The sequence below is a fragment of the Delphinus delphis genome, chromosome 5 (assembly GCF_949987515.2).
Source record: "Delphinus delphis chromosome 5, mDelDel1.2, whole genome shotgun sequence".
Lineage (NCBI taxonomy): Eukaryota > Metazoa > Chordata > Mammalia > Artiodactyla > Delphinidae > Delphinus > Delphinus delphis.
This window is the reverse complement of record NC_082687.1, coordinates 24,611,980-24,636,459: the sequence shown is the minus strand read 5'-3', so window position 1 is coordinate 24,636,459 and position 24,480 is coordinate 24,611,980. Positions and strand designations below refer to the sequence as shown.

Sequence of the window (24,480 nt, the reverse complement as noted above, 5' to 3'; positions counted from 1 at the left end):
ATAGCATGTGTGCACATATCTATAAAGACATGATCTAATGATGTCTTACTATGAAATATCAGGATTTAGCCCTATAATCCTGTTTCTTCTCTTACATACTTCTCTTCATCTTCCTAGTATAGTTTTTCATGCTACTTGCTAAATCATTTTATATGTTTTCACTGTCATGACCATGTATTGTTTTTATACCTGAGTCATGCTTTAAATTTCCTTTTCAGGCATAATTTTGTTTTCCTAGAATTAATGATTGCCTCATTTTTTTCCTGAATTTAAAAAATGTTATCAGTTACTGATATATCCCTAAATTCTCTGACGGATCTATCAAAAACCTCTGGAAACATACATACTCTTTCGGTTTCACATTTGTTTCATGGAAACATCCCTCCTGGACCTTCAGCCCAGCTACTGTGTCCGTGCGTCAGTGGAAGTTCATTCGGGGAAGCAGAGCACTAGTGTGTGTGTGTGTGTGTGTGTGTGTGTGTGTGTGTGTGTATGGGGACTGGTATATAGTAAGAGATTTGTTTCAAGGATTTTGCCTTACACGAGTAGGAGTTGGTTAAATAAATTCTATGAGGCTGGTTGTTTTCACATCTGATGCCACAGCTTGACACCACGGGGCAAGGAGTCAAAAGTGAAGATGGATGTGTAGCGGTGAAGGGCAAGGGCAAGCTGGAATCCAGGAGCACCAATTCGAGGAACTGGGATCCACGTCAGTTCTCACTGCCTCCCACCTTGTGATGCCAGTGTCCTGCAGAAGGAGCTAATACCCTTTGTCACGGAGCAGACACATACCTGGCCTGGGAGTCAGAGAAGATGCAGGAGGACCCAGGGGAAGGTGGAGCAATTGTAGGCCTGGCTGCTGCCCCACGACAGTGGGGTGCGCCAGCAGATAGTGACAACTTGTGTGATCACTAGTTTGGGGATCTACAAAACTTGTGGAATCACCTACATCAAAGCACAGAATGGCTGCTGCTTCACATCTGCCTTCGAAATCTTGCATGCAAATATCTCTTCTGTCTCACCTAACCAGAAACATGCCAGGAAGGGAATTCTGGGAAATGTAGTTTAGGTTAGCCTCGTTGGCACGTTACAGAGCCACCACAGGTGGCCTTGAGAATGTTCCTCTCAGATCTCTGACCGCAGGGAGTAACTGACTGATGGCCCCAGCTGCTGCTTTCTGGTATCCATCACCACGTCTGTGCCCCCAGCCAGTGAGTGAGCACAGCAGGGATATTAACGGAGGCTCATTCCTGGGGACTCTGGAGTCTTCTGTCAGGCAGCCGTGGCTTAAGGACTTCTTGACAGCCTTGCCAAACTTCCCCTAGAACTGCACTGCAGTCTAACACATACACGCCTCCCTCCTTCCTTCCCGTCTCCTCCTGGGCCCAGACCTGCATGGTGTCTGACAGCTCTTCCAGCCTCCCCTGGCTCCCTCCCCATTTTCTTTCACAGATGTTTCCTTTAATAAATTTCTTGTAGATCTGTTCATGTCTTGGTGTCTCTTCGGAGGACTTGGACTAACAGCCATCTTCTTAAGACATCCCTTCAACATCATCTTGGGAATTTCCTTCACTTTTTTCTTTGGTAGATTCCTTTTTCCCTGGATCCCATGTCTTCATCTTTCTTGATTTACTTCCTCTTTTGGTGAAATGCATCCTCCACATGGAAGGTAAAAATGTTGAAACCTTGCATGACTGAAACCTTTATTTTAATCTCACCCTCGAGGGATGATTTGGCTGGGTATGGAATTCTTGTTTGGAAATAATTTTTCATCAGAATTTTAAGCACATTCTCCATTGCCTCATAGTTTTCTGTGTAAATGTTGAGAAATACAATGCCACTTTTGATTACTGATGCTTTGCATGTGACCTATTTTTTTCTGCAGAGGCTTTTAAAATCTCTGTACCTTTGATGTTCAGAAATTTTATGATGGCTATGCCATGGTGTGTGTGTGTGTGTGTGTGTGTGTGTGTGTGTGTGTGTGTGTGTGTTTCCTTCATTTTACTAAGTGCGCAGTGGTTCCCATCAATGTGGAAACACCTGTCCTTTAGTTCTGGGAGGTGCTCTTATGTTCCTTCATATTTTTCCTCTATTTTCTCTGTTGTCTGTTTCTGAATTTACATTTGTTAGCTGTGATACTTCCTGCATTGAGCCACTGATTTTCTCATTTTTTTCTCTTTTCTTTTCTCATATTCCAAGCAATTCATTTAACTTTGTATAATTAAAAATGTATGTATATATATATATTTCTAAGACCTCTTTTTGTTTCTTGGTCTTTTAAAAAATAGCATTCTGTTCTTGTTTTAAGGATGCATTCTATTATGTTGTAGAGGATATTAATAATGCTTTGTTTTGTTTTTAAATTTCTTGTTCTCCCTTCACTGCTTCTCTTGAGAGTTCCTTTTTGTTTTTGCTTGTTTAATTTCCATTTTTTGTTTTTGTTTTCTTTTTTTTTTTTAACGTGCCTGGAGATCCTTGGCTATTTTCTCATAGCCTAGGAGAGAGGCACAAATTAGCAGTTTGGAAGCAGTTTGTGCTCATGATAGAGTTTGATGCTGACCAGGCCTTACAGCAATGTGGTCAGGCTGGTACCCTCACCTCTTTGCACACATACCACCTTCTCAGTGAGGCCTATTCTGACCACCTTACTTTAAAATGCACACACCTGCCCCCTGGTACTTCTGATCCTTCTTTCCCTGCTCTATTTTTTTCCCATAGCTCTTTTTCTTCCTCATAGCACTTTCATTACCTAATATATAATACCTTATTTATTATATTTGTTGTTCATTTTTCTGTCTTCCCCCACTAGAGCATCGGCTCCATGAGAGCAGAGATTTTATTATTTTTATTGATATCTTCCAACCATCTGGAATAGTGCCCAGCCCAAAATAGGCATTCAATAAATATTTATTAAATTGGGGAGACTCAACACTATGTGTAACTCTTTTCTTATGGGCTTTTTCTTTTTCAGCTTTTCTCTTTTCCTTATAGTATGATTTTTTCCAGAAAATAGTAATTCATTCTCCGGCCTTGGAGGCACGGGGCGGGGGATAGGAGGTGGGATGTGGAAGAAGCTTCAGGGTGATCTGCCTGGGAGTCAGCATCCTTATAGCTGAGCAAGATGAAGGGAGCTGAGGTTCACTGTTAAGTATGTAGATGTTTACTCACTTTTTTTAAAAAAAATAAGGTGCTGCCATCTAGTCTTGCTTTACCTGAATCTAGAGCCTCCCTTCTTTAACTTGTACTGATAGTATAAACTTGTAGTTTTCTGTAGGAGTAGGGAAGGGATGGTCACCTGCCTACTTAAACTGGGGGCTGGTGAGAATCTTGGCATCAAACTATTCCTTATATGGACTTCAGCTAGTTTTATTGTTTGCTTTGTTCATTTTTAACCTAACCTTGGCACCCCTACCTTCAGAACTACCTGGTGCTTTCAGTTACAGAGATATTAGGGTACAATGCACCTTGCTTCTTCTTAACCTCTCCTATTCCCTTTGCATTTGTGGATTTATTCATTTTTCAGATTCTTCAGCTGTCATTTTCGTTGGGTTTTGGGAATCCATTATTTCCTAAACTATTTTTCAAAGCATTTGTTAATGATATTTGTCAAAATGGTATGTGCATAAGAATTGATGGGTGATTAGATATATTTCCTGAATATAAAATACATTAGTTTCCAATAAATTGATCATTTTCTCTTACTACACCTGTCACGGTTTCCAGTATCCAGTACATAGTAAGTGTACAGTTTGTTGAGTGATGAACAGATTTGACTACTGGATTCAAGCTGTAGTGTGATGGCATTTTAATATATTGCTTGGAAAGTTTGAGGGTAAAAGTACTTTGCATGTGCTTATGTACTTGTGTGTTTTCTAGTGTCAAGAGAGATTTGAAAAAAGGTATCTACAGTTAGCATTTAAGGGATAGAGTGCAGGGATTCGAAAGTGGAGGCAAAGAGTTGAGAATAGTTGTCCTCATTAACCATGAGTGCTAGGTTTCTGAAAATGAAACAAACAAAATCTTGGTAAAAGATTAGGTAGTTACTGAACTTCAGACTTAAAGAAAAGTTAGTTAGGGGGACCAGGATCTCATGTGACAAACCAAAAGTTCTTTTATTATTCTTATTTTTACAAATATAAAAATAATTCACTAAACTGGAGCATACCTAAGATGCTTGACCCATTTTAAATGACATACAATTAGTGTCTCTTTGCCATCTCTTGATCTTTGGAATATTTTCAGAGTCAGTTTCATGCACAGTGTAAATTTGCTTTTGCCTTACTGCAGGTTATATGGCTAAAACGTAGGTCAAGGACCACTCAACATGAGGCTGAGGAGGTAAGCAGAGACTAGATCACGCAGGGCATTGTCAACCGTGTTAAGGATCATGGGTTTGTTTTTACTATAATGAGAAACTAACGAAAGGTTTTTCAAGTTAACATTTTTGTCAAATGACTCTGCTGCTAGTCTGAGTTTAGATTAGAGGAAGACGGAAGTGGCCATGGCAAGACTAGTTGAGAGGTCACTAATAATCCTCGGCAACAGATATTGCTGAATACCTGTGCCACATTCCTCCATCTCTCTTCCTTGCCCACAGAGACCGCTTTTCACAGTAAAAACAGAAAATGCCTGATACTCCATTTCCAACTCCCCTTTCAGTTAGTGCAGAGGCATGTGATCCAGAAATGCCCAATGGGAAATCTGATAGCTTCTGGAAAATATTTTCCTCCTTAATTAAAAGAGGAGAAAGGCTTTTTGGACATTTGTTGTATGAGAACATGACGCTTGCAGCTGCTGCAGACATCAGACACAACAGAGCATGACAGAGCAGAAAGGTCTGGGCCTTTTTTTTTAAACTTTTTATTTTTACATGGATACAAAAAGTCGACATATCATAAGTGAACAGCTCACTGAATTTTCACAAAATAAGGACACCTATGTAATCAGCAACAAATAAAAATCCAGAAACACATAAAAATCCAGAAGCCTTCTTTAAGCTTCCTTATGCTCCTTCAAGGCTAACCATTATTCTAACTCCTAACAATATAGATTACTTTCACCTGTTTTTTTTTTTTGTAATCTGTTTTGTTTTTATTTTTCAATTTTTCACTTTAAGAGATGGCATCGTATTTTGCATATGCTCTTTTGGGTCTAGCTTCTTTTACTCACCATGTTTGTGAGAGTCATATGTTTGGGTAGTTGTAGATTGTTCATTTTCATTACTATAGAATATTATGTTTTGTGAATATACTCCAATTTATTCATTTGACTGTTGGTATATATTTGGATGGTTTGGCTAACTAGTGTTCCTGTGAGTATTTTAGTATACACACTGTTGAATATATGTATGCATTTCTGTTGGGTATATACCTCTTTGATTTGTAGTAGCTCTTTAAATAGTCAAGATAGGTGTCCTTTTCTATACATATATACATTTCTATACATTTCCCAATCAGTGGCTTGTTATTTCCACTCTCTTAATGGTATCTTTTGATGAACAAAAGTTCTTAATTCTAAGATAGTTAATCAGTATTTGTTGGTTGGTGCTTTTTGTGTCCTGTTTAAGAAAATTTTATCTACTCCAAAGTTTCAAAGATATTTTATTTTCTTTTGGAAGTTTTATTATTTTACCTTTGATATTTAAATCCAAGTTCATCTGGAGCTGATTTTTGTTTATGGGGAGAAGTGAAGTCAAGATTATTATTTTTTCCCCCAAATGGAAATCCAATTCATCAGCATTGCTTGGAGAGACCATCCTTTCCCTACTGCACCAATGTCATCTTTGACAAAAATCAGATGACTGTAAATGTGTGGGTCTGTTCCTGAACTCTAATCTGTTCCATTGGTCTATTAGTCTGTCTTTGCACTAATCCTACACTGTTTCAGTTATAACTTTATGTTGACCTTATATCCAGTGACCTTGCTAATTAACCTTTCTTATTAATTCTAATAGTTTATAGATTCTTTTTGTATTTTCTAGATGTGCAGTCATATAATTTACAAATAATGTTATTTTTTCTTCCCTTCCAATCCTTGTTCATCTTCTCTCTTTCCTTCTATCCCTCTCTCCTCTGTTCCCTTCCATTTTCCTTGAATTATTGTACTGTTTAAGACCTCCAGTACAATGTTAAATAGAAGGGGTCATAGTGGATGATTGTCTTGTTTATAATCTCTTTATGAAAGTTTTCAATATTTCTCCATTGTATACAATGAGTACTATAGGTTGTTTGAAAGATGCTCTTTTTCATATTAGGGAGATTGAATTCTGTTCCTATTTGCTAAAAGTTTTAAGATCATAAATGGGTATTGAATTTGTCAAATGCCTCTTTTGTGTCTAACAAGATGATCATATGATTTTTCTCCTTTTTTTCTGTTAATAAAGTCAATTACATTGATTAATTTTTAAATGATAATCCAACCTTGCATACCTGGACTAAACTCCACCTGGTTTGATTTGATTTGCTAGTAATTTGTTCTAGATTTTTTTCATTTGTGTTTCATGAGAGAGATTAGTCTGTAATTTTTCTTTCTTATATTTTCCAACTATTGGAAACAAAGTATTCTGGCCTCATAAAAAACATTTTAAAAATGTCTCTCCCTTTAATATTCTCTAAGCATTTGTGCAGAATTGATATCATTTCTTTAAATATTTGGAAGAATTGAATGGTAATGCCATCTGGACCTGGAGTTTTGTGATGGATTTTAAATTATGAGGCAGTTTCCTTAATAGATATAGTTCTATTCAGATTTTCTATTTCTCCTTTTTGTTAGCCTTGATAAATTGTATTTTTCAAAGAATTTGTTGACTCTGTCTTCTGATATATATGATCTGTTCAATCTGACAGATTTCTAGTTGCAGATATTTTCAGCTCTACCATTTCCATTTAAAAAGTATATTCCAGTTCTCAGATGAAATTATTTCATTTATTCATCTTTCCCTCTTATTTCTTAACTCTGTTAATAATAGTAATTTTTGATTGATTGCTAGACTAGACTCTAGATCTGTGCTGTTCAGTAGAGTATCCACTAGCTGCATGTGGCTTTTGGCTAATCTTAATTGAGATGTGGTATAAGTGTAAAATGCTGGATTTTGGAGACTTGGTACAACAACAAAAAAAAAAGGGCTGTAAAATAGCTCAGTAACTTTTTATATTGATCACATGTTGAAGTGATATTCTGGATACTCTAAATATAAAATTAATTTGTGCTCTTTGTGCATTTGAAAATGTAGCTATTAGAAAATTTTAAACTACATATATGCCTCACATTTGTGACCCACACACTCTTTCTATAGGACAGTGCCACTCTAGATGCTGTTTTCTTTTTCTAGAGAGTTCAATTTTCCAGAGCTAGGCAGATGGGCTGAGAAGCTTTACTCCTCTCAGCCTTCAAGTTGAGTTGACTTGCTGCTGTACTGCAGCTTTGGTAAGGTTCCATCTGCCTCTGTTCTGTAATACCCCTATGTCATGGCCACTCAAGGCTGTCATTTAGGGGCCTGGTGTGTTCACTGGGCAAATTCTAGACTCTCAGACTTGTTTCCTCACCCCTGAGAGATTGCCAGAAACTCTGCTCTTCTTCTGAGAGACCCTTGATTATCCCTTCAGCCTCCCATTCCAGACAACTTCACAATGTGGCAAATATTTTGAGGGGAAAATAGGCCATGTGCTTAAAGCTCTTGAAGTCTCTAATTACATCTTTTCTGAAAGACCACTAGTCATAGCTCTGCATGTTTCTCTGACTTCAAGAAGCAGCCCTCTATCTGGGCAAAACCATGATTTGCAGCATCTTACCCCATCCTAGAATCAACAAATGCCCCCATGGTTAAAGTGGGTACAGAAAGACCGGCAACCTCTCTGAGGTTCTCTCCTCACCAGAACCTGGCATCCTCTAGTCCTCTTTGTTTTAGCGGCTCTCTGATAACTCTAAAGTGATGATTTAAAAAGTTTTACCTATAGTTATTCTCAGTAGGAACACTGTCTGCTTCAAACTACTTCATTCTCTTGGATTTAAAAGAGATATACTTAAAGTCCAGACCTCTCTGGTGTGGCTTCTATCGTGGAATCTTTCTACCTTGCCTTGCCTTGCCTTCTGTAGATAATGCTATCCTTTGCTCTAGAACCTTTAAAAGTTACCTCTTAAAAAAGAGAATATAAAATTTTGAATCATCAGCATATAGCCATTTAAGGTATCTGAAGTCAGAGGTCTGGATACGATCGTATAGGACAGTTGTATAGATTAAACTCTGTATTGTGAGACTAGTTTTAGGTCAGAACTGTGAGGAGTGCAACACTTAAGGAAGAGAAAGAGGAGTCTCCAGAAAGACAAAGAAGAGATGAGAAAGGTAGGAGGAATATCAGAAGAAGGTAAAGTGACAGAGTCCACAAGAAGAGAACATTTCAATAAAGAGGGTGCATCAAATTATGTAGAAAGGGTAAGAAAGTTTGAAGTGAAAAGGACCCTGTGGATTTAGCAGTAATGAAATTTATATTATCTTATTACCTTACAACATTCTTATGAAGAAAGCATAAAAATTATATGAGAATAAAATTTATCCTAATCTTATTTATGATCTACAAAAATGACGATTTCATATGATTCAGCCTGATAGATGGAGAAGTAAAGGTTTACCAAAGAGAAGTAGTTTGCTTAAACTCAAGAGTAGACACGAAATTCAAATCTTGTTCTTTTGACATCTGGTCTTACGTCCTTTGCACTGCACTACATATTTTTATCTATTGCTATCATTTCTTAATTATTCATTACTTAGATAAGTCTTTTCTCCCTCTTTTTTTTTGCGGTACGCGGGCCTCTCACTGCTGTGGCCTCTCCCGCTGCGGAGCACAGGCTCAGCGGCCATGGCCCACGAGCCCAGCCGCTCTGCAGCATGTGGGATCATGGGGCACGAACCCACGTCCCTTGCATCAGCAGGCGGACTCTCAACCACTGCGCCACCAGGGAAGCCCTTTTCTCCCTCTTCTTACAAAACGAAATCATAATTTTATTATGTGCGCATGTATTTGTTTATATTGGCTATTTTTCTTTTCTTTGTCTTAAAGGGACATTATTATTTTTTCCAGTTTTATTGAGAAATAATTGGCACACATCACTGTATAAGTTTAAGGTGTACAGCATGATGGTTTGATTTACTTATATTGTGAAATGATTGCCACCATAGGTTTAGTTAACATCCATCATCTCATGTATTGATAGATGGTGAAAAGAAGAAAAAAAGATTCTCCTTGTGATGAGAACTCTTAGATCTACTCTCTTAACAACTTTCCTAGGTATCACACAGCAGTGTTAGCTATGGTTTTCATGGTGTACATTACATCCCTAGCATGTATTTATCTTATCTGTTTTTCTTTTTTTTTTTTTTTCGTTTGCGGTACGCGGGCCTCTCACTGTTGTGGCCTCTCCCGTTGCGGAGCACAGGCTCCGGACACGCAGGCTCAGCGGCCATGGCTCACCGGCCCAGCCGCTCCGCGGCATGTGGGATCCTCCTGGACCGGGGCACGAACCCGCGTCCCCTGCATCAGCAGGCGGACTCTCAACCACTGCGCCACCAGGGAAGCCCTGTTTTTCCTTTTAATGATAGTTAAGTCTGGTTAACTTGTTGTTGTCCTCCAAAGATGTTCTGCAATTTCTTCTTAACATTTCTTTACCATTTTGGCTTTTGATGAAATTATTGTTTTTAATTGACATTGACTTCAAATGTAATTCAGAATTGTTCATGTAGATTAGAATACTCTCTAGGTCTTGTCTTTTTGTTATGCCTCTTTTTTTAAAAAAAACAAGTAACTTTAAGACCAGTTAAACTATGTAAACTTAACTCTCCAGGAACTCTTTCTGGAGGAAATTTCTCTACATAGAAACTTTTTCAGACTTACAAGTCCAGAATTAATATCTTGACCCTCTGTAATAGAGTGACTGATTTTGACCTTCTGAGGTGGTCCCTTCTTCACTAGGGTAAAAGAGCTTGCTTTCCATAGTGAGCTCTTTGAGTTGGATTCTGTCTTTCTTGTTAAGGTGCCTTTGTGGTATCCTTACTTTTAACATATTTGGAACTTCTGAAGTTTCTTTTGGATCATATTAGACTTTCTTTTGCTACAAGTAGGTCATGATTGCTGTTAACTGGTTCTGTTCCTTCCTAAGTGAAAGAATGGTTAAAATGCCAGGATCTGCTGCTTCATGTGGTAACAGTTCTCACATTGAGGTTCTATAGAATTTCATCAAGTCACAGCTATGGTTAATGAAGGAGCAGAAGGTAGTGAGAGTGGAGAGCAGAGGGCAACTTTCTTGAAGCAACTTTCAAGTCATTGTTCTTTATTCTATTTATTTTCCAGGGATATGTGATTAGCAATAGGAAGGGACATGTGAACAGCTTTGTATTTAATATTTGATGTTATTTTATTTTATTTTTTTTTTGCGATACGCGGGCCCCTCACTGTTGTGGCCTCTCCCGCTGCGGAGCACAGGCTCTGGACGCGCAGGCTCAGCGGCCATGACTCAAGGGCCCAGCCGCTCCGCGGCACGTGGGATCCTCCCGGACCGGGGCACGAACGTGTGTCCCCTCCATCGGCAGGCAGACTCTCAACCACTGTGCCACCAGGGAAGCCCTTGATGTTATTTTTATTAACAAATGACTTCTTTTTTTTTTTTAAGATAAGCTTCGTTTATGGTGGAGTTAATACTTATATATATCCTTAGAGGATATATATCCTTAGAGGATACCCTTAAATAAATCAAAGCCAGAGTAGAGTTGTGACTTAGAGATTGCTGATAGGAAGCAGAAGATCCTGGAGCCAGGCGGAGAGATCGCTTCATAGAGAAACTCTAATGGATTGTATTTATATACAGTTTTCACTGATAGCAGCTGATATCAAGGAAGGAATGTTGAGGAAAGGTAGTAGCTCCTATTCAGAAGTGACTTGGTGGGCTTTGGGCTGGCAGCAGTGCTGATGTTGTGGGCCATCACATGGCTTGTCCTGCCACTAGGTGGAAGACCTACTATGTAGGCTGCCCCTAAAACACACGTTTTATAAGTAACTAATTAAATTACCAAACAAGATCATGGTCAAGTAATGAAATGAAGTGAAATGAAACGTTGAAGAGAGATTTATTTCAAACTAACACTAAGAATTGGCTCAGCTTATTATAGCTGTTTGGGTTAGTTATAAACACCTGTAAAGCAGTGTTTTTTATGCAGAATTTTCACCAGTCTTATATAAAATTTTCAATATTTATTATTTATTTGCTACCCTTGCAAAGAAAAAAACTAATGTTTTCTATTTCTGTGTAAGAAAATTACCACAAACCTAGTGGCTTAACACAACATGTATTTATTATCTCACAGTTTCTGTGAGTCAAGAGTCTAGGCTATCAGAGAATTCTTCTGATAGAGAACTGATTTGGCAAGGTCGGGGGGGGGGGGTCACTGGTGACTTTGACAAGATTGGATTCAGTGTGTGGACAAAATTTAGATTGAAGTGGGATAAAAATAACTAGGAGGTGAAAAAAATTTTAAACTTTTAAAGGAGTTTTGCTGTGAAAAGAAATAGAATTGGGGCAGTATGTGGAAGAGGACATAGGATCAAGAAAGGGTTTTATTTTTAATGTTTAAGATGACAGATATGGCACGTTTGTAATGCTGATGACAGTGATCCAGGAGACAAGAGAAAATGATTTGGAGAGGTAGTGACTACAGTGGGAGCAGAGTCTTTGGCTGGGAAAGAAAGGGTGGGATCTGTTGAGCAAATGGAAGAACCATTCTCACAAAGATGCAGGGGCAGTTCAACTACAGTATAACAGCTGGTGGGAAGATGGTAATTTTTTTCTCTAATTGCTTCTATTTTCTTAGTGAAATCAGATATCAGCTCAGAGAGAGAAGATTAGAGCAGGTGTTAGGATTTGAGGGGACGCTCAGAAAGAGCTATTCCAGAGACAGTGAAAGCATATTTTCTAAAGGAATATAGTAAGAGTTTTGCATGGTGCTACATATATACTTGCATATATACTTGTCTTAAATTTAAAGTGAGAACCAGTCAGCATGTTGATTATTTTTCTCCAATAGGCATTGAACAGGAAGAGGGTTAGGTTTAACCAGGATTGTTGTGTTCTCCCTCAGAAAAGTATGAAACAGTAAGAGAGGAAATTGGATTTCAGTATATAAAGGGATTGATTATCATAACGCATTGTGGGGTATCATTGAGGAAAAATGGGAACTGAAGACATTGAATGGGTTAACGAACAGTAAAAAAGCAGATGGAATCAGTAGTCTGGCTGTTTGGCTGGGGTGGATGTTATGGCAGTGGCGTCACTTGAGAAAGCTGGTGACTTGGGCTGTAGAGATGGGGTGCTTGAAGTCAAGATGTCAGCGATCTTACAGCTGCTGCCCATGATCCAATATAGAGCATGATGGTGGGGGAGGGATAACTGAAGTGGAGTGAAGATAAAAATCATTGGAAATGAAGAAGCTGAAGAGGAGAATCTGGATCATTAAATGGATCATCTCTGTGGATATTGAAATCACCAAGAAGGAGAATTCTGTTCCTGGAGCAATGGAGTACAGTCAATGACATGTTAAAATCATGTGCTGAAACTTTCTGAAACTATTCCTCTTTTGAGTTCCTCTCCCAACCACACCAAATTACAAACAGATTTTTTAATAAGGTAAGTATGTTTATTGAGAAAAGCATAGATAAGACATAAACTCAATAAAATGAGAATGATCCATATTCTCACCATTATAGATATTTCCTATTTATATTTTGGTGAATATCCTTTCAGACTTTTGTATCCATACAAAAAATCATATATATAAGATCATGCAATACATGCTATTTAGTACTTTGCTCTTTAAAACTAACCAGAGGTAGCTGCAAATAACTGCAAACATGTGAAGAGATACATCATTTTGAATTGCTATCAGGTATTCCAGGGTATGGATGTACCATAATTAGTGACTGTTTTACTATTGCTGCATAAAAAATCACACTAAAACTTAGTGGTGTTAAACAATAGTAATCACTTATAATCGCATGGTTTCTGTTCAGGAATTTGGAAAGAGCTTGGCTGGGCATTTCTCTCTTGGAGGCTTTCAGGCAGTTGCAGTCATATGTCAGCTAGGCTGACTGGGACTGGAGGATCCACTTCTAAAGTGGTTCACTCATATGGCTGGCAGGTTGGTGCTAATCGCTGGCTGAGGCCTTGGTTTCTTTCTACATGGGCCTCTCTATGGGGCTTCTTCTTGTCATGGGAGCTGGCTTCCCACAGAAAGAATGATCCAACAGATGCAGGCAGAAGCTGCAGTGCCTGTTGTGACCTATCTGCAGATAGTCACTTCTGACATATTCTATTTGTTGTACAAAGTCAGCCCTGATTCATTGTAGGAGGGGACTACGCAAGGCCGTGAATTACCAGTGATCATCCTAGGGGCTGGTCACCACAACCACCCTTCTACTGGTGGCTATTTAACTTGTTTCCAAGGAATATTATTATACCTAGCATCTCTGTGCCCTGTCTTAAGTATTTCCCTGTAGTTTCAGAAGTGGAGTTGCCGAACTACTTTTCAAAATGATTATTATACCTATTTAATTTCCAAATCAGTCTATGAGAGTATACATTCCCCTCACCCTCACCAATACTTAGTGTTTGTAATTACTTTAATCTTTGCTAATCTGATAGACATTTTATAATATAGAGAGATATAGATATAGATAGATATAGTATCTATTTAATTAGTAGTGAGATTGAACAATTTCCTTGTGTCTGTTGGTCCATTGCATTTCTTTTTTTCTTATATTATTACTGATATTAGTTCTTCATTGTGAAATTTACAAGTGTTTTTTCTCACTTTGCTATTTGTATTTTTTCTTTTAGTCTTGTAGATATTTTTGATGTTCATGTAGTCGTCTGTTTTTTTTTTCCCATCATATTTGGGTTTTTGAATTGCTTTGAAAGGTGAACCCTACCAAAAGATTATAAACATGTTCCTGTATATTTTTTCTAATACTCTTGTAGGTTTGTTGTGATTATTAATTTATATAGTATTAAAATTAAATATTTAAGAATTTACTTTTGTGTTTGGTATAAAGTTAATATCTAAACTTTTCATTTAATCAACCAGTGTTACAGTGCTGTATTTTTTTTTTTTTTTTTTTGCGGCACACGGGCCTCTCACTGTTGTGGCCTCTCCCGTCGCAGAGCACAGGCTCCGGACGCGCAGGCTCAGCGGCCATGGCTCATGGGCCTAGCCGCTCCGCGGCATGTGAGATCCTCCCGGATCGGGGCACGAACCCGTGTCCCCCGCATCGGCAGGCAGACTCAACCACTGCGCCACCAGGGAAGCCCTACAGTGCTGTATTTTGATCAATCCATCCTTTCTTCACTGTACTTGTTAGTTTTCTACTCAATATCCATTCTCCCTAACCTTCTCCTATTAGAACTCCAATTTTATTCTGCTCCCTACCCTGCAGAAAGTAGCCATGTGCTGCCACCTTCCCCAACCCTTGGAAGTGAATCCTAATTGAGCCAAACCAATCATGGTGATTCCACTCCTCTCCTGATTGACTTAGGGATGGATATTCAATAAGAGCTTCAGGGAAGATGTGCTTGTTCTTAAAGAAGGGAACAAAGAGAGGAACAGTACTTGATTTCTTCCTCTGGAGAAGAAGTGTAGGAGAAATTAAGTTTGGGACAATGCTAGCTCACCCACACTGGAAGAACAAAAGGAAGATAGCACCTTGGTCCTAGATAGCATTTTTGAGCTTCTGAATTAACCTCTCCTGTGACTGTGTTAACTCAGGTATTTGAACTGTGTGAGGTGATAAATGTCCTCATCATTTAAGCCTCATTGAGTTAGATTTTATGTTACTTGCAGCCAAATGCATTCTGATACACCTGCAATGTGAAATGCAGTACCACACCATTTATTTAATACAGCTTTATACTAGATGTTAGTATCTGGAATTATCAGCCCTATTCCTCATCCCCATTTTTATTTTTCACATTTTAACTCTTCCTACCCCATCCTTTTTTTCCAGAAAAACTTAATTAATATTTCTGTCTCTGCTTTCTTTTTGGTTTCATCTGTCAAATGTATTTTTACCATCTGCTTGTATTTAGAATATTTCTTAATCACTGCGTTAACACACAGGTTTGTCTTTTTAAGATAATATGTAGTTACTTAGATTTTGAGGGGTTTTTTTAAGTAACAGTTTTAATGAGATATAATTCACATACCATACAATTCACTGATTTAAGATGTATACATTTTTATCACCCCCCAAAAGAAACCCTGTACTGATTAGTAGTCACTTCCCATCCTGCCCCCCAGGACTGAGCCCTAAGCAACTACCGGTCCACTTTCTGACTCTATGGATTTACCTACTTTGGACATTCATATAATAGAATCATATACAATGTGGTTCTTTATGACTGGCTTATTTCACTTATTTTCAGGGTTTATCAATGTTCTGCATACACCAGTGCTTCATTTCTTTTTATTGCCAAATACAATAGTATTTATATCGTATGCATATACCCCAATTTGTTTATCCATTTATCAGTTGCCAGACATTTGGGTTGTTTCCATTTTTGGGCTATTATGAATAATGCTGTTACAAACATCTGTGTACACATTTTTGTGTGGACATATGTTTTCATTTCTTGGATATAAACCTAAGGGTGGAATTGCTGGCTCATATGGTAACTGCGTTTAATCATTTGAGGAACTGCAAGACAGTTTTCTAAAGTGGCTGAACCACTATACATTTCTACCAGCAGTGCTTTAAGGTTCCAGTGTCTCCACATGATTTGGGGGTTTTTTTTGACTCTAAGAAAGAACCTGAGTTTTTATGTGTGTGCATTTTTTATCGTGGTAAATATACATAAAATTTACTGTTTTTAATCATTTTAAAGTGTATAATTCTGTGATATTTAGCATATTCACAATGTTGTGCAGGTGTCACCACCATCCACCTCCAGAACTTTATCTTCTCAAACTGAAACTCCATATCCATTAAACACTAACTCCCCATTTCCTCCTCCCCCAGCCTCTGGCAGCTGCCGTTCTACTTTCTGTCCCTATGAATTTGTTTCCTCTAGGTACCTCATCTGAGTGGAATCATACAGTATTTGTTCCTTTGCCACTGGCTTATTTCACTAGCATAATATCTTCAAGAGAATCTGAGCTTTTTTAAGGTGGTGTTTGGTACATGCATCTTTCATCATCTTATTTTATGCTGTCTATATATCATCCTGCCATGTCCTTATATAATATTATTTCCTTTTTTCCCTCTCTGTAGAGGAAATCTCTAGATTTTGAAATCAGCACCCTACTTTTAATTCTCTTATTGTTCCCTTTTGTAGTTCTTTTTATGTTATATGTGTAGTTACGTATATGACATAAAGGGAACTGTGTTATGGTGAAGAGATTAGTGGCCAATTTTCTCTTGCCCATATTTATTTTATTTTTTTGGTATAATATAGGATTTTGGACAAAATTATTATTACTAAATTATCTTTACATTATGTAAACATTACATTAGTGTTTAAAAGCATAGACTCTGGAATCTCACTGCTTGTTTTAATCACACCTCTGCCACTTGCCAGCTGTGTGACCTTGGTGAAGTTATTTAAACTTTCTGTGTCTCAGTTGTTACATTTGTCACATCAGGATAATAATATTACCTGCCTCATTGCTAGGATTAAATAGATTAATTTACTTAGTGCTCTTAGAGTAGTACCTGGCACATAACATGTGCTATATAAGAGTTTACTGTTATTATCATTAGCATTCTCCTTGAAGAATTATTGTTGGCATTTACATTTTATTTTATAAAAATTAATTTATTGTTTTTGGTTAACTGTGTGTGTGGTTTTTTGTTTGTTTGGTTGGTTTTTGGTTTCTTCCTCACTGCTAGCATTTTTATTATGTCCTCTTTCTTGAAGTCTTATTGTCATGTTTAAGTTGTATCTGTTTGTACTACTCTGAGTAGTTTTTTCAGGTGTGATCCGCTGTCTTGTTTACCACTATATTTTCGGTCCCTAGAACATAGTTTGGCACGTAATAGGTGTTCAGTAAAGATTTGATAAATGAATGTGTGCCTGGAGCCCTTGCATATCTGTCAGGCTCTGGCAAAAGGGGGCCTTAGAGGGAAATTGCAAGGCAGGAAGAGGAAAAGGGGACTTGCTTCTTTCTGTTTGAACCCTGTTTGCTTCCCATCATCCCAGCAATGTTTCTTCACAGCAGCCGGTCCTTCTTCTAGCAAGGCTTGAGTCCAGTTTGCAGTTTCTCTGACTCTCACGGTACAGTCGTCCCTCCATACCTGCGGGGGATTGGTTCCAGGACCCCTCATGAATACCAAAATGCAAGGATGCTCAGGTCCCATCTATAAAATGGCACAGCTCAGTGGGCCTGTGTATCCAGGGGTTCTGCATCCACGGATATGGAGGGCCGACTGTACCACCCCCTGAAGCCACACATCTGAAAAACCAGCACTGCTAGCCAGTTGGCACCCCCTCCTTGAGGTCTGTATGCCAGCCCCACAGGGCCCTTCCTCCAGAAACCCAGCACCAGCCCAGCAGCTCCCTCGTAGAGATCTAAGTTCCAATCCCTCTATGAACTTCTCAGTCTTAATTTGTCTCTTTGCTTTGTTCCCCAACCTTAGAACTGCACTTCTGGTACTTGTTCCCTCCATGATACCTTAGTATTCTCCTTGGCCTCTCCATTTCTCTAGTTAGCAACTTGATTCCTCCTTAGGGAATTCTCTCTTAAAATACCCTGTGTGTCTCCTGACTCCACCCTGACTGAGACAGCTTATCTGTCTTATGAAATTATGTCACCTTTCTGAAGGTAGACTCTATCAATAACTATTCTCTATGTCAGGGATCAGCAACTGCAGCCCGTGGGCCAAATCGAGCCTGTGTCCTACTTTTGTAAGTAAAGTGTTACTCAAACATAATCACATCCATTCACTTTCATATTGTCTATAACTGTCACTTTGCAAAGGCAGAGATGAGTAGTCATCATAGAGACCACATGGTCCACACCACCTATAATGTTTGCTGTCTGGTCCTTTATAGAAAAAGTTTGCCAACCCCTATCCTACATCTATAGTTAGCACAATTTTTGGTATTTAGTAGACATGCCAATAAAAAATGTTAAGCGAGGGAATATATGGAGGAAAGAGCCATAAAGGGAGATGGTAAAAAGAAAGAACAAGGAGGAATATAGAAAAATTTACATTTTAATGGTGATGAAAATTTTATTGAGGTCCAGATCAGATATAGGGGAAAGAAAGAAAGTTAAACTGGCAAAATTTTACCTTTCATTAATTTTCTGTTTAAAAATATAAAAAATCATGTAAATAAATTTTGCTTAAAATATATTAACCTTTTAATCGAACTGTTATGAAAAAACATTGAAATTATATCTACCATGTGTACTTGAATTGTTTTAAATCCATGAAATAAGTTAAAATATGGCAGTATCAGAATAATAACATTTTAGAGTTGACTGAGAATTTTAAACAGAGCACAACAGAACTGAAGTAGACACATAAGTTGGTGTTTATGACTTTTGGGCAATGTAGTTGATTGTGAAGCCATTTGAGAGATGTTAACAGCTACACACACTTTGTAATATACATTTAGTGACTGAGATCAGTAAACTTTTTATGTTCTGAAGAACTAGTTTACTGATAGTATTTATTGAATAATTTACTACATTTACAATTCCGTACATATCATGCCCCAAATCATATCCTGTAAAATCTTAGTATAACTTCCAGTACAGTGAAGCACTTAAAAATTACTCTGAAAATAACATTGAGTCTATCAGAAATAGTGGTTGAATTTGTCAAAAACATTCTATTAGGAAGGAGTTGAGTAGAATTTTAGTTTTACTTTTTGGTCATTACTGAGATTCATTATTGTACATTTACCTAGAGAATAGATTATCCCAACCAGAGCTGCTTTCCCCCTTCTCTGAACTCCTGTGTGTATCTATTATAATAGTTTCCTGTTGTTGCTACAAAACATTACCGTACACTTAGTGGCTGAAAACAACACACAATTATTATCTTACAATTCTGAAGGTCAGAAGTCCAAAATGGGTCCAATGGATGAAAATCAAGGTGTCAGCAAGGTGCATTCTTTTTAGGAGCTCCTAAGGGAGAATGCTTCTTGCTTTTTCCAGCTTTTAGAGGATGCCCACATCCCTTGGCTTGTGGTTGCATCACTCAGCCTTTGCTTCCATCATCATGTCTCCTTTACTGTCTCTCTTATAATGACCCTGTGATTACATTGGGCCCACCCAGGTAATCCAGGATAAGCTTCCCATCCCCAAATCTTTAACTTAATCACATCTGCAAAGTCCCTTTGCCATTGTAAGTTAATGTATTCAGGGGATTTGGGGAGGAACATGGACATCTCTGGGGGCCTATTATTCTGCCTAGCACATCTTTCTTCTTTTATTTAGAATCATTGAATGTCAGAGCTGAAAAGGACATTGGATGAAAACTTGTCCAATCCCTTTACTTTACACATGAAGAAGATGAATGAAACCAGAGGCTGTTTGTCTGCCTCTAAGCACTCTTTAGGTGTGAATCAGGCCTAATTTATGTTTTGTATGCCTAACTATACTTACAATAATACCTTGAACATTTTAAGTACTCAGTAACTATTTATTGCCTGAATGATTAAAAGGTTAGTGATAGAAACCAGATATATCTGGTCTCTGACTCAATTATTTTAAGTTAGTGCTAATAGGAGTTTATAAAAAGCCACTGACTGACAATACCATAAAGGGTAGAGATTCATTTATTCTTATATTTTGTAATTAAAAGGAGGAAATTATTCCTTCTTAAAAATAACTACCTTTTTTAGTATTCCATTTCTCTGTCTCTTGTCTCTTGTTTTTCTAGAGTAACTCATGGAATCCGGATTTAGTTTCTTTTATATTCATTGCCATTGGGCTGGGTTGATAAGATAAACCTGTATTTTTCTGTAATGCATATTTTTCAGCTGTGTCCAATATTTAGGACAATTTAAAAATCAATACTTATCTTTTAAAAACTATTTCATAACTTTAGGAAAAATTTTAGAAATTTAGGTTTATTTTTTTACTTATAATTTTTCTTCCCTTGTTAAGGAAGGATAGTTTGGACTCTTGGTTAAAATAAAATGAAAAAAAAAATTTTTTTAATTAATTTTTGGCTTCGTTGGGTCTTCATTGCTGCACATGGGCTTTCTCTAGCTGCGGCAAGCATGGGCTTACTCTTTGTTGCGGTGTGCAGGTTTCTCATTGCAGTGGCTTCTCTTGTTGCAGAGTGCGGGCTCTAGGCACGTGGGCTTCAGTAGTTGTGGCATGTGGGCTCAGTAGTTGTGGCTCGCGGGCTCTAGAGTGCAGGCTCAGTAGTTGTGGCGCACGGGCTTAGTTGCTCCGCGGCATATGTGATCTTCCCGGACCAGGGCTCGAATCCATGTCCCCTGCATTGACAGGCAGATTCTTAACCGCTGCGCCACCAGGGAAGTCCCAATAAAATGAAAAATTTTTTTAAGTTTATCTGGCATTTCTTTTTGAAAAACATTAAAACCTAGATTTTAGGTTTAGATTGTCATTCAGATAGATAAATCACTTACTATTTTCCAAGAAAAAAAGCTTTGTCTGATACTTGTGCAATGACTGATTTTCTTTTGTTAATATTCTTGTAGTTTATATAGAATCTGATTTATTGTTATGTGAGTTTGGATATATTAGGCATGGTTCTTGAAATAAAATATACCAGAAGCATTATGTTCTAAGCATTTAGAGTCTTTTGTTACTTGTATCAGCATGGTTTTTCACTGGCCCTATACATTTATACATGGCTAAATCATATACACGTTTCTACAAATACTAAGATTGCAAATAATTCTATTTTTATTTTGTCTACAAGAATGGTACATGTAAAGTGCTTAGCAACTGTAAAAATGGACCATGGTAAAAGTGCCCAGTAACTGATAATGTTTATTATATTGTCATGCTGTCCATGAGACAGCATGAGAAATGTTAATTATAAGTCAACTTTAGAATACATTCATTATAATAAATTATATTCATTGGGTGAAAACATAATCTGACTTTTCTTTTCTTGGCAGCAACTTGAATTGGTGGAACCAAGTGGCTGGATTCACGTTCCTTTAACTGATAATCATAAGAAGCCAACTCGCACATTCATGATACAGATTGCTGTTCTAGCCAATCATCAGAATGGAAGAGATACCCACATGAGACAAATTAAAATATACACACCCGTGGAAGAGAGCTCCATTGGTAAATTTCCTAGATGTACAACTATTGATTTCATGATGTATCGCTCCATAAGGTGACCTTGAAACAGAACAAAAGTCATTAAACATATCTTTATCTTGTCAGTAAAGATTAAATCTGGTATCTTTATTGAAAAATGGATCAATTATTTTGCAATTTTTTATGCATTGAAAAGTATTTTATTGTAACTTTAATAAATAACTTTTGGGTCATACTATGTTTATTTTCTTTAACATATAATAAAGCTCACATATTTTATAATTATTAAAATGAATTTGAGCCAATCATTAAATTTTTCTTTATGTCAAAAGAAAACCAGTTGAACTGAAAATTTTTAAGATATACACAATTTTTTATTAACTAGGTAATTATTTCATATAGTGATCATGCATTACAGTAATGATTTACTGTGTGTTTGGGAACAAAACTATGTTTTACCAATAGATATTATCTTTAATAGGCCAGAATTATTATTTTTTTCTATCCAGAGGAAGCTTCTTCTATTAATACTCGGTCTTTTTAAAAACTGTGTCAAAATAAGCTTAGCATTCAGTGTGTGATGAGAACCATTCTGATTTGGGGAATGTAATTAATTGTGTCATAATTATTGTACTCCCATGAAATATTTTTAACCCTAGGGTTGTCTATATCCTGATATTATGTCAGCAATTGCCAATATAATCTGCTGTTTATTCTAATTCTAATGCTGTTTATAGAACAGTTTCAAATTTGTGTCTGACAATGAAGCATTCCCTAAGGGATAATGTAGCTCATGAAAATTTTAAAAATATATGAAATTGTTCTTTACATATAAAAATATTTTAGGGCTTCCCTGGTGGCGCAGTGGTTGAGAGTCCGCCTGCCAATGCAGGGGACATGGGTTCATGCCCCGGTCCGGGAAGATCCCACATGCCACGAAGCGGCTGCGCCCGTGAGCCATGGCCGCTGAGCCTGCGCGTCCGGAGCCTGTGCTCCACAACGGGAGAGGCCACAGCAGTGAGAGGCCCGCGTACCGCAAAAAAAAAAAAAAAAAAAAAATATTTTAAAGTCCCTTAAATGAGGTTTCTTTCCATGGTTTAACATGAGTCGATTTGATTCTGTATATCTCCCCCAGCACCACCCACTACCCCATATCCTTACTTTGGGGGAGACAGAACTTCTCCATATTGGCTCTTTTTTTTTCTTTTTGTGGTTGTGCCGCATGGCTTGTGGGAATCTTACTTCTCCGACTAGGGATCGAACCCGAGCCCTTGGCAGTGAGAGCATGGAGTCCTAGCCACTGGACTGCCAGGGAATTCCCACCATATTGGCTCTTGTTTGGGAAAGATTCCTCAGAGGCTCTTGCATTACTGGGTAGACTGAAGTCTTAAATTAGCAAAGTTTAGGAAATAAGTATGTGTTTGATTTATTCTGGCAGAGTACTAATTTACATGGATGCTATAAAAAATGAAGGTTTCATTTTTTTCACTCAGCAGAATCTCAGCTCTTTTTTCTATGAGTTCCACAAAGAGTTTGTCATTTTCATTCTGTTGTCTTTAAAGTAAGAAGCATGGTAAGTGACTGTATCATCACCAAAAAGTCTGTAACCAAAACTCATTTGAGATCAGTGAATTACTCCCAAGCATAGATGTCAGATGCTGGGAAGGGTAGAAGAAAAACAGATGGATAGGAATTAAAAGAAAAGGAGAGAATCAAGAAAATAAGAGCAATATATACTTGGCACTGTATTGATGTTCTGCGTTAGTCTGATAAGGAAAACATTCATGTAAACAACAGGCAGAGTCTAAGAGGCAGAGAAATCTAATAAAAAGTACAGGAAGTTTTATTAGTAATAATGTTACTACTTGCTAACTGCTTTTTAAAAATTTGCTTAAAAGAAAAAAGGAGGAGGACTAATTATCATTTACCTGATCCAGTCTGTTACTTCCTACTATTAATAGTTTGTGAAAAAAACTCCTACAATTAGGAAGAATTAAGAAGAATGTTGGGGAAATCACTATGTTTTCTAGTTCTACTCCCTTTCCCTGTTTTTCATAAACCAGCTGAGCACCTCATTAGGCATGGGAAAACTTGGTAGCCCCGGATTGTGGAGGTAATGCTTCCCCTTATTTTAAGGATTATCTGAAGTCCTGATAGACCATGTATTACATTAACAATGCATAATTATCTGAAGCAGTTTCATTTCTCTTTTGAAAGAGCAAATTATATAGCCAACAAAATATTTGTATCTAGAATATATAAAGAACTCTTCTTATCACTTAACAGGAAGAAGACAAACAATCCCATTAAAGTGAGCAAAAGATTTAAACAATCATTTCATCAAAGAAGACATATGACTGACAAATAAGCATATGAAAAGATGCTCAACTTCATTGGATGTTAGTGAAATGCAAATTAAAATCGTAATGAGATACCATTTCACAGCCACTAGAATGACTGTGGTTAAAATGACAAGGAGGGGGAAGGGTAAGCTGGGACGAAGTGAGAGAGTGGCATGGACATATATACACTACCAAATGTAAAATAGATAGCTAGTGGGAAGCAGCCGCAGAGCACAGGGAGATCAGCTCGGTGCTTTGTGTCCCCCTAGAGGGGTGGGATAGGCAGGTTGGAAGGGAGGTGCAAGAGGGAGGAGAAATGGGGATATTATGTATAGCTGATTCACTTTGTTATACAGCAGCAACTAACACAACATTGTAAAACAATTATACTCCAATAAAGATGTTAAAAAAAAAAAAGACAATTGCACGTGTTAGCAAAGATATGGAGAAAATGGACCTCTTGTCAAACTACTGATGAGGATGTAATTAGTGTATAACCACTTTGGAAAACATTTTGGCAATTTCTTAAGTTAAACATATACCTGTGTGTGGGTATTTACCCAAGAGAAAAGAAAGCGTATGTCCGTACAAAGACTTGCACAGGAATGTTCATAGCAGCTTTATTTGTAGTACCTAAAAATTGGAAACAACGCAAATGTTGATCAATAGGAGAAGGTATAAACAAATTGTGGTAAATCCATATAATAGGATACTACTCAGCGATAAAAATAAATGAACAGTTAATACATGCGACAACATGGATACATTTACAAAATAATTATGCTGAAAGAAAGAAACCACAAAAAAGAGTATATAGTGTATGATTCTTTTTTTTTTTTTTTAATT

General features: G+C 37.5%; 1 protein-coding gene across 5 annotated transcripts in view; it reads left to right on the top strand.

Moving 5' to 3' along the window:
• The window catches only part of ANAPC10 (anaphase promoting complex subunit 10), a 76,667-nt gene extending 52,718 nt beyond the window's left edge, over positions 1–23,949 (top strand). For 2 of the 5 annotated variants that reach the window (XM_060012098.1, XM_060012099.1), the window contains exon 5: positions 21,142–21,553. In XM_060012098.1, coding sequence (XP_059868081.1) covers positions 21,142–21,372 — 231 coding nt within the window. In that variant the 3' untranslated portion in view covers positions 21,373–21,553. Of the gene's footprint in view, positions 1–21,141; positions 21,554–22,785; positions 22,866–23,578 lie in introns of those variants that run through there. The other 3 variants (XR_009519504.1, XR_009519503.1, XM_060012100.1) reach the window with 3 other exon arrangements.
• The last annotated feature ends 531 nt before the right edge of the window (positions 23,950–24,480 follow it).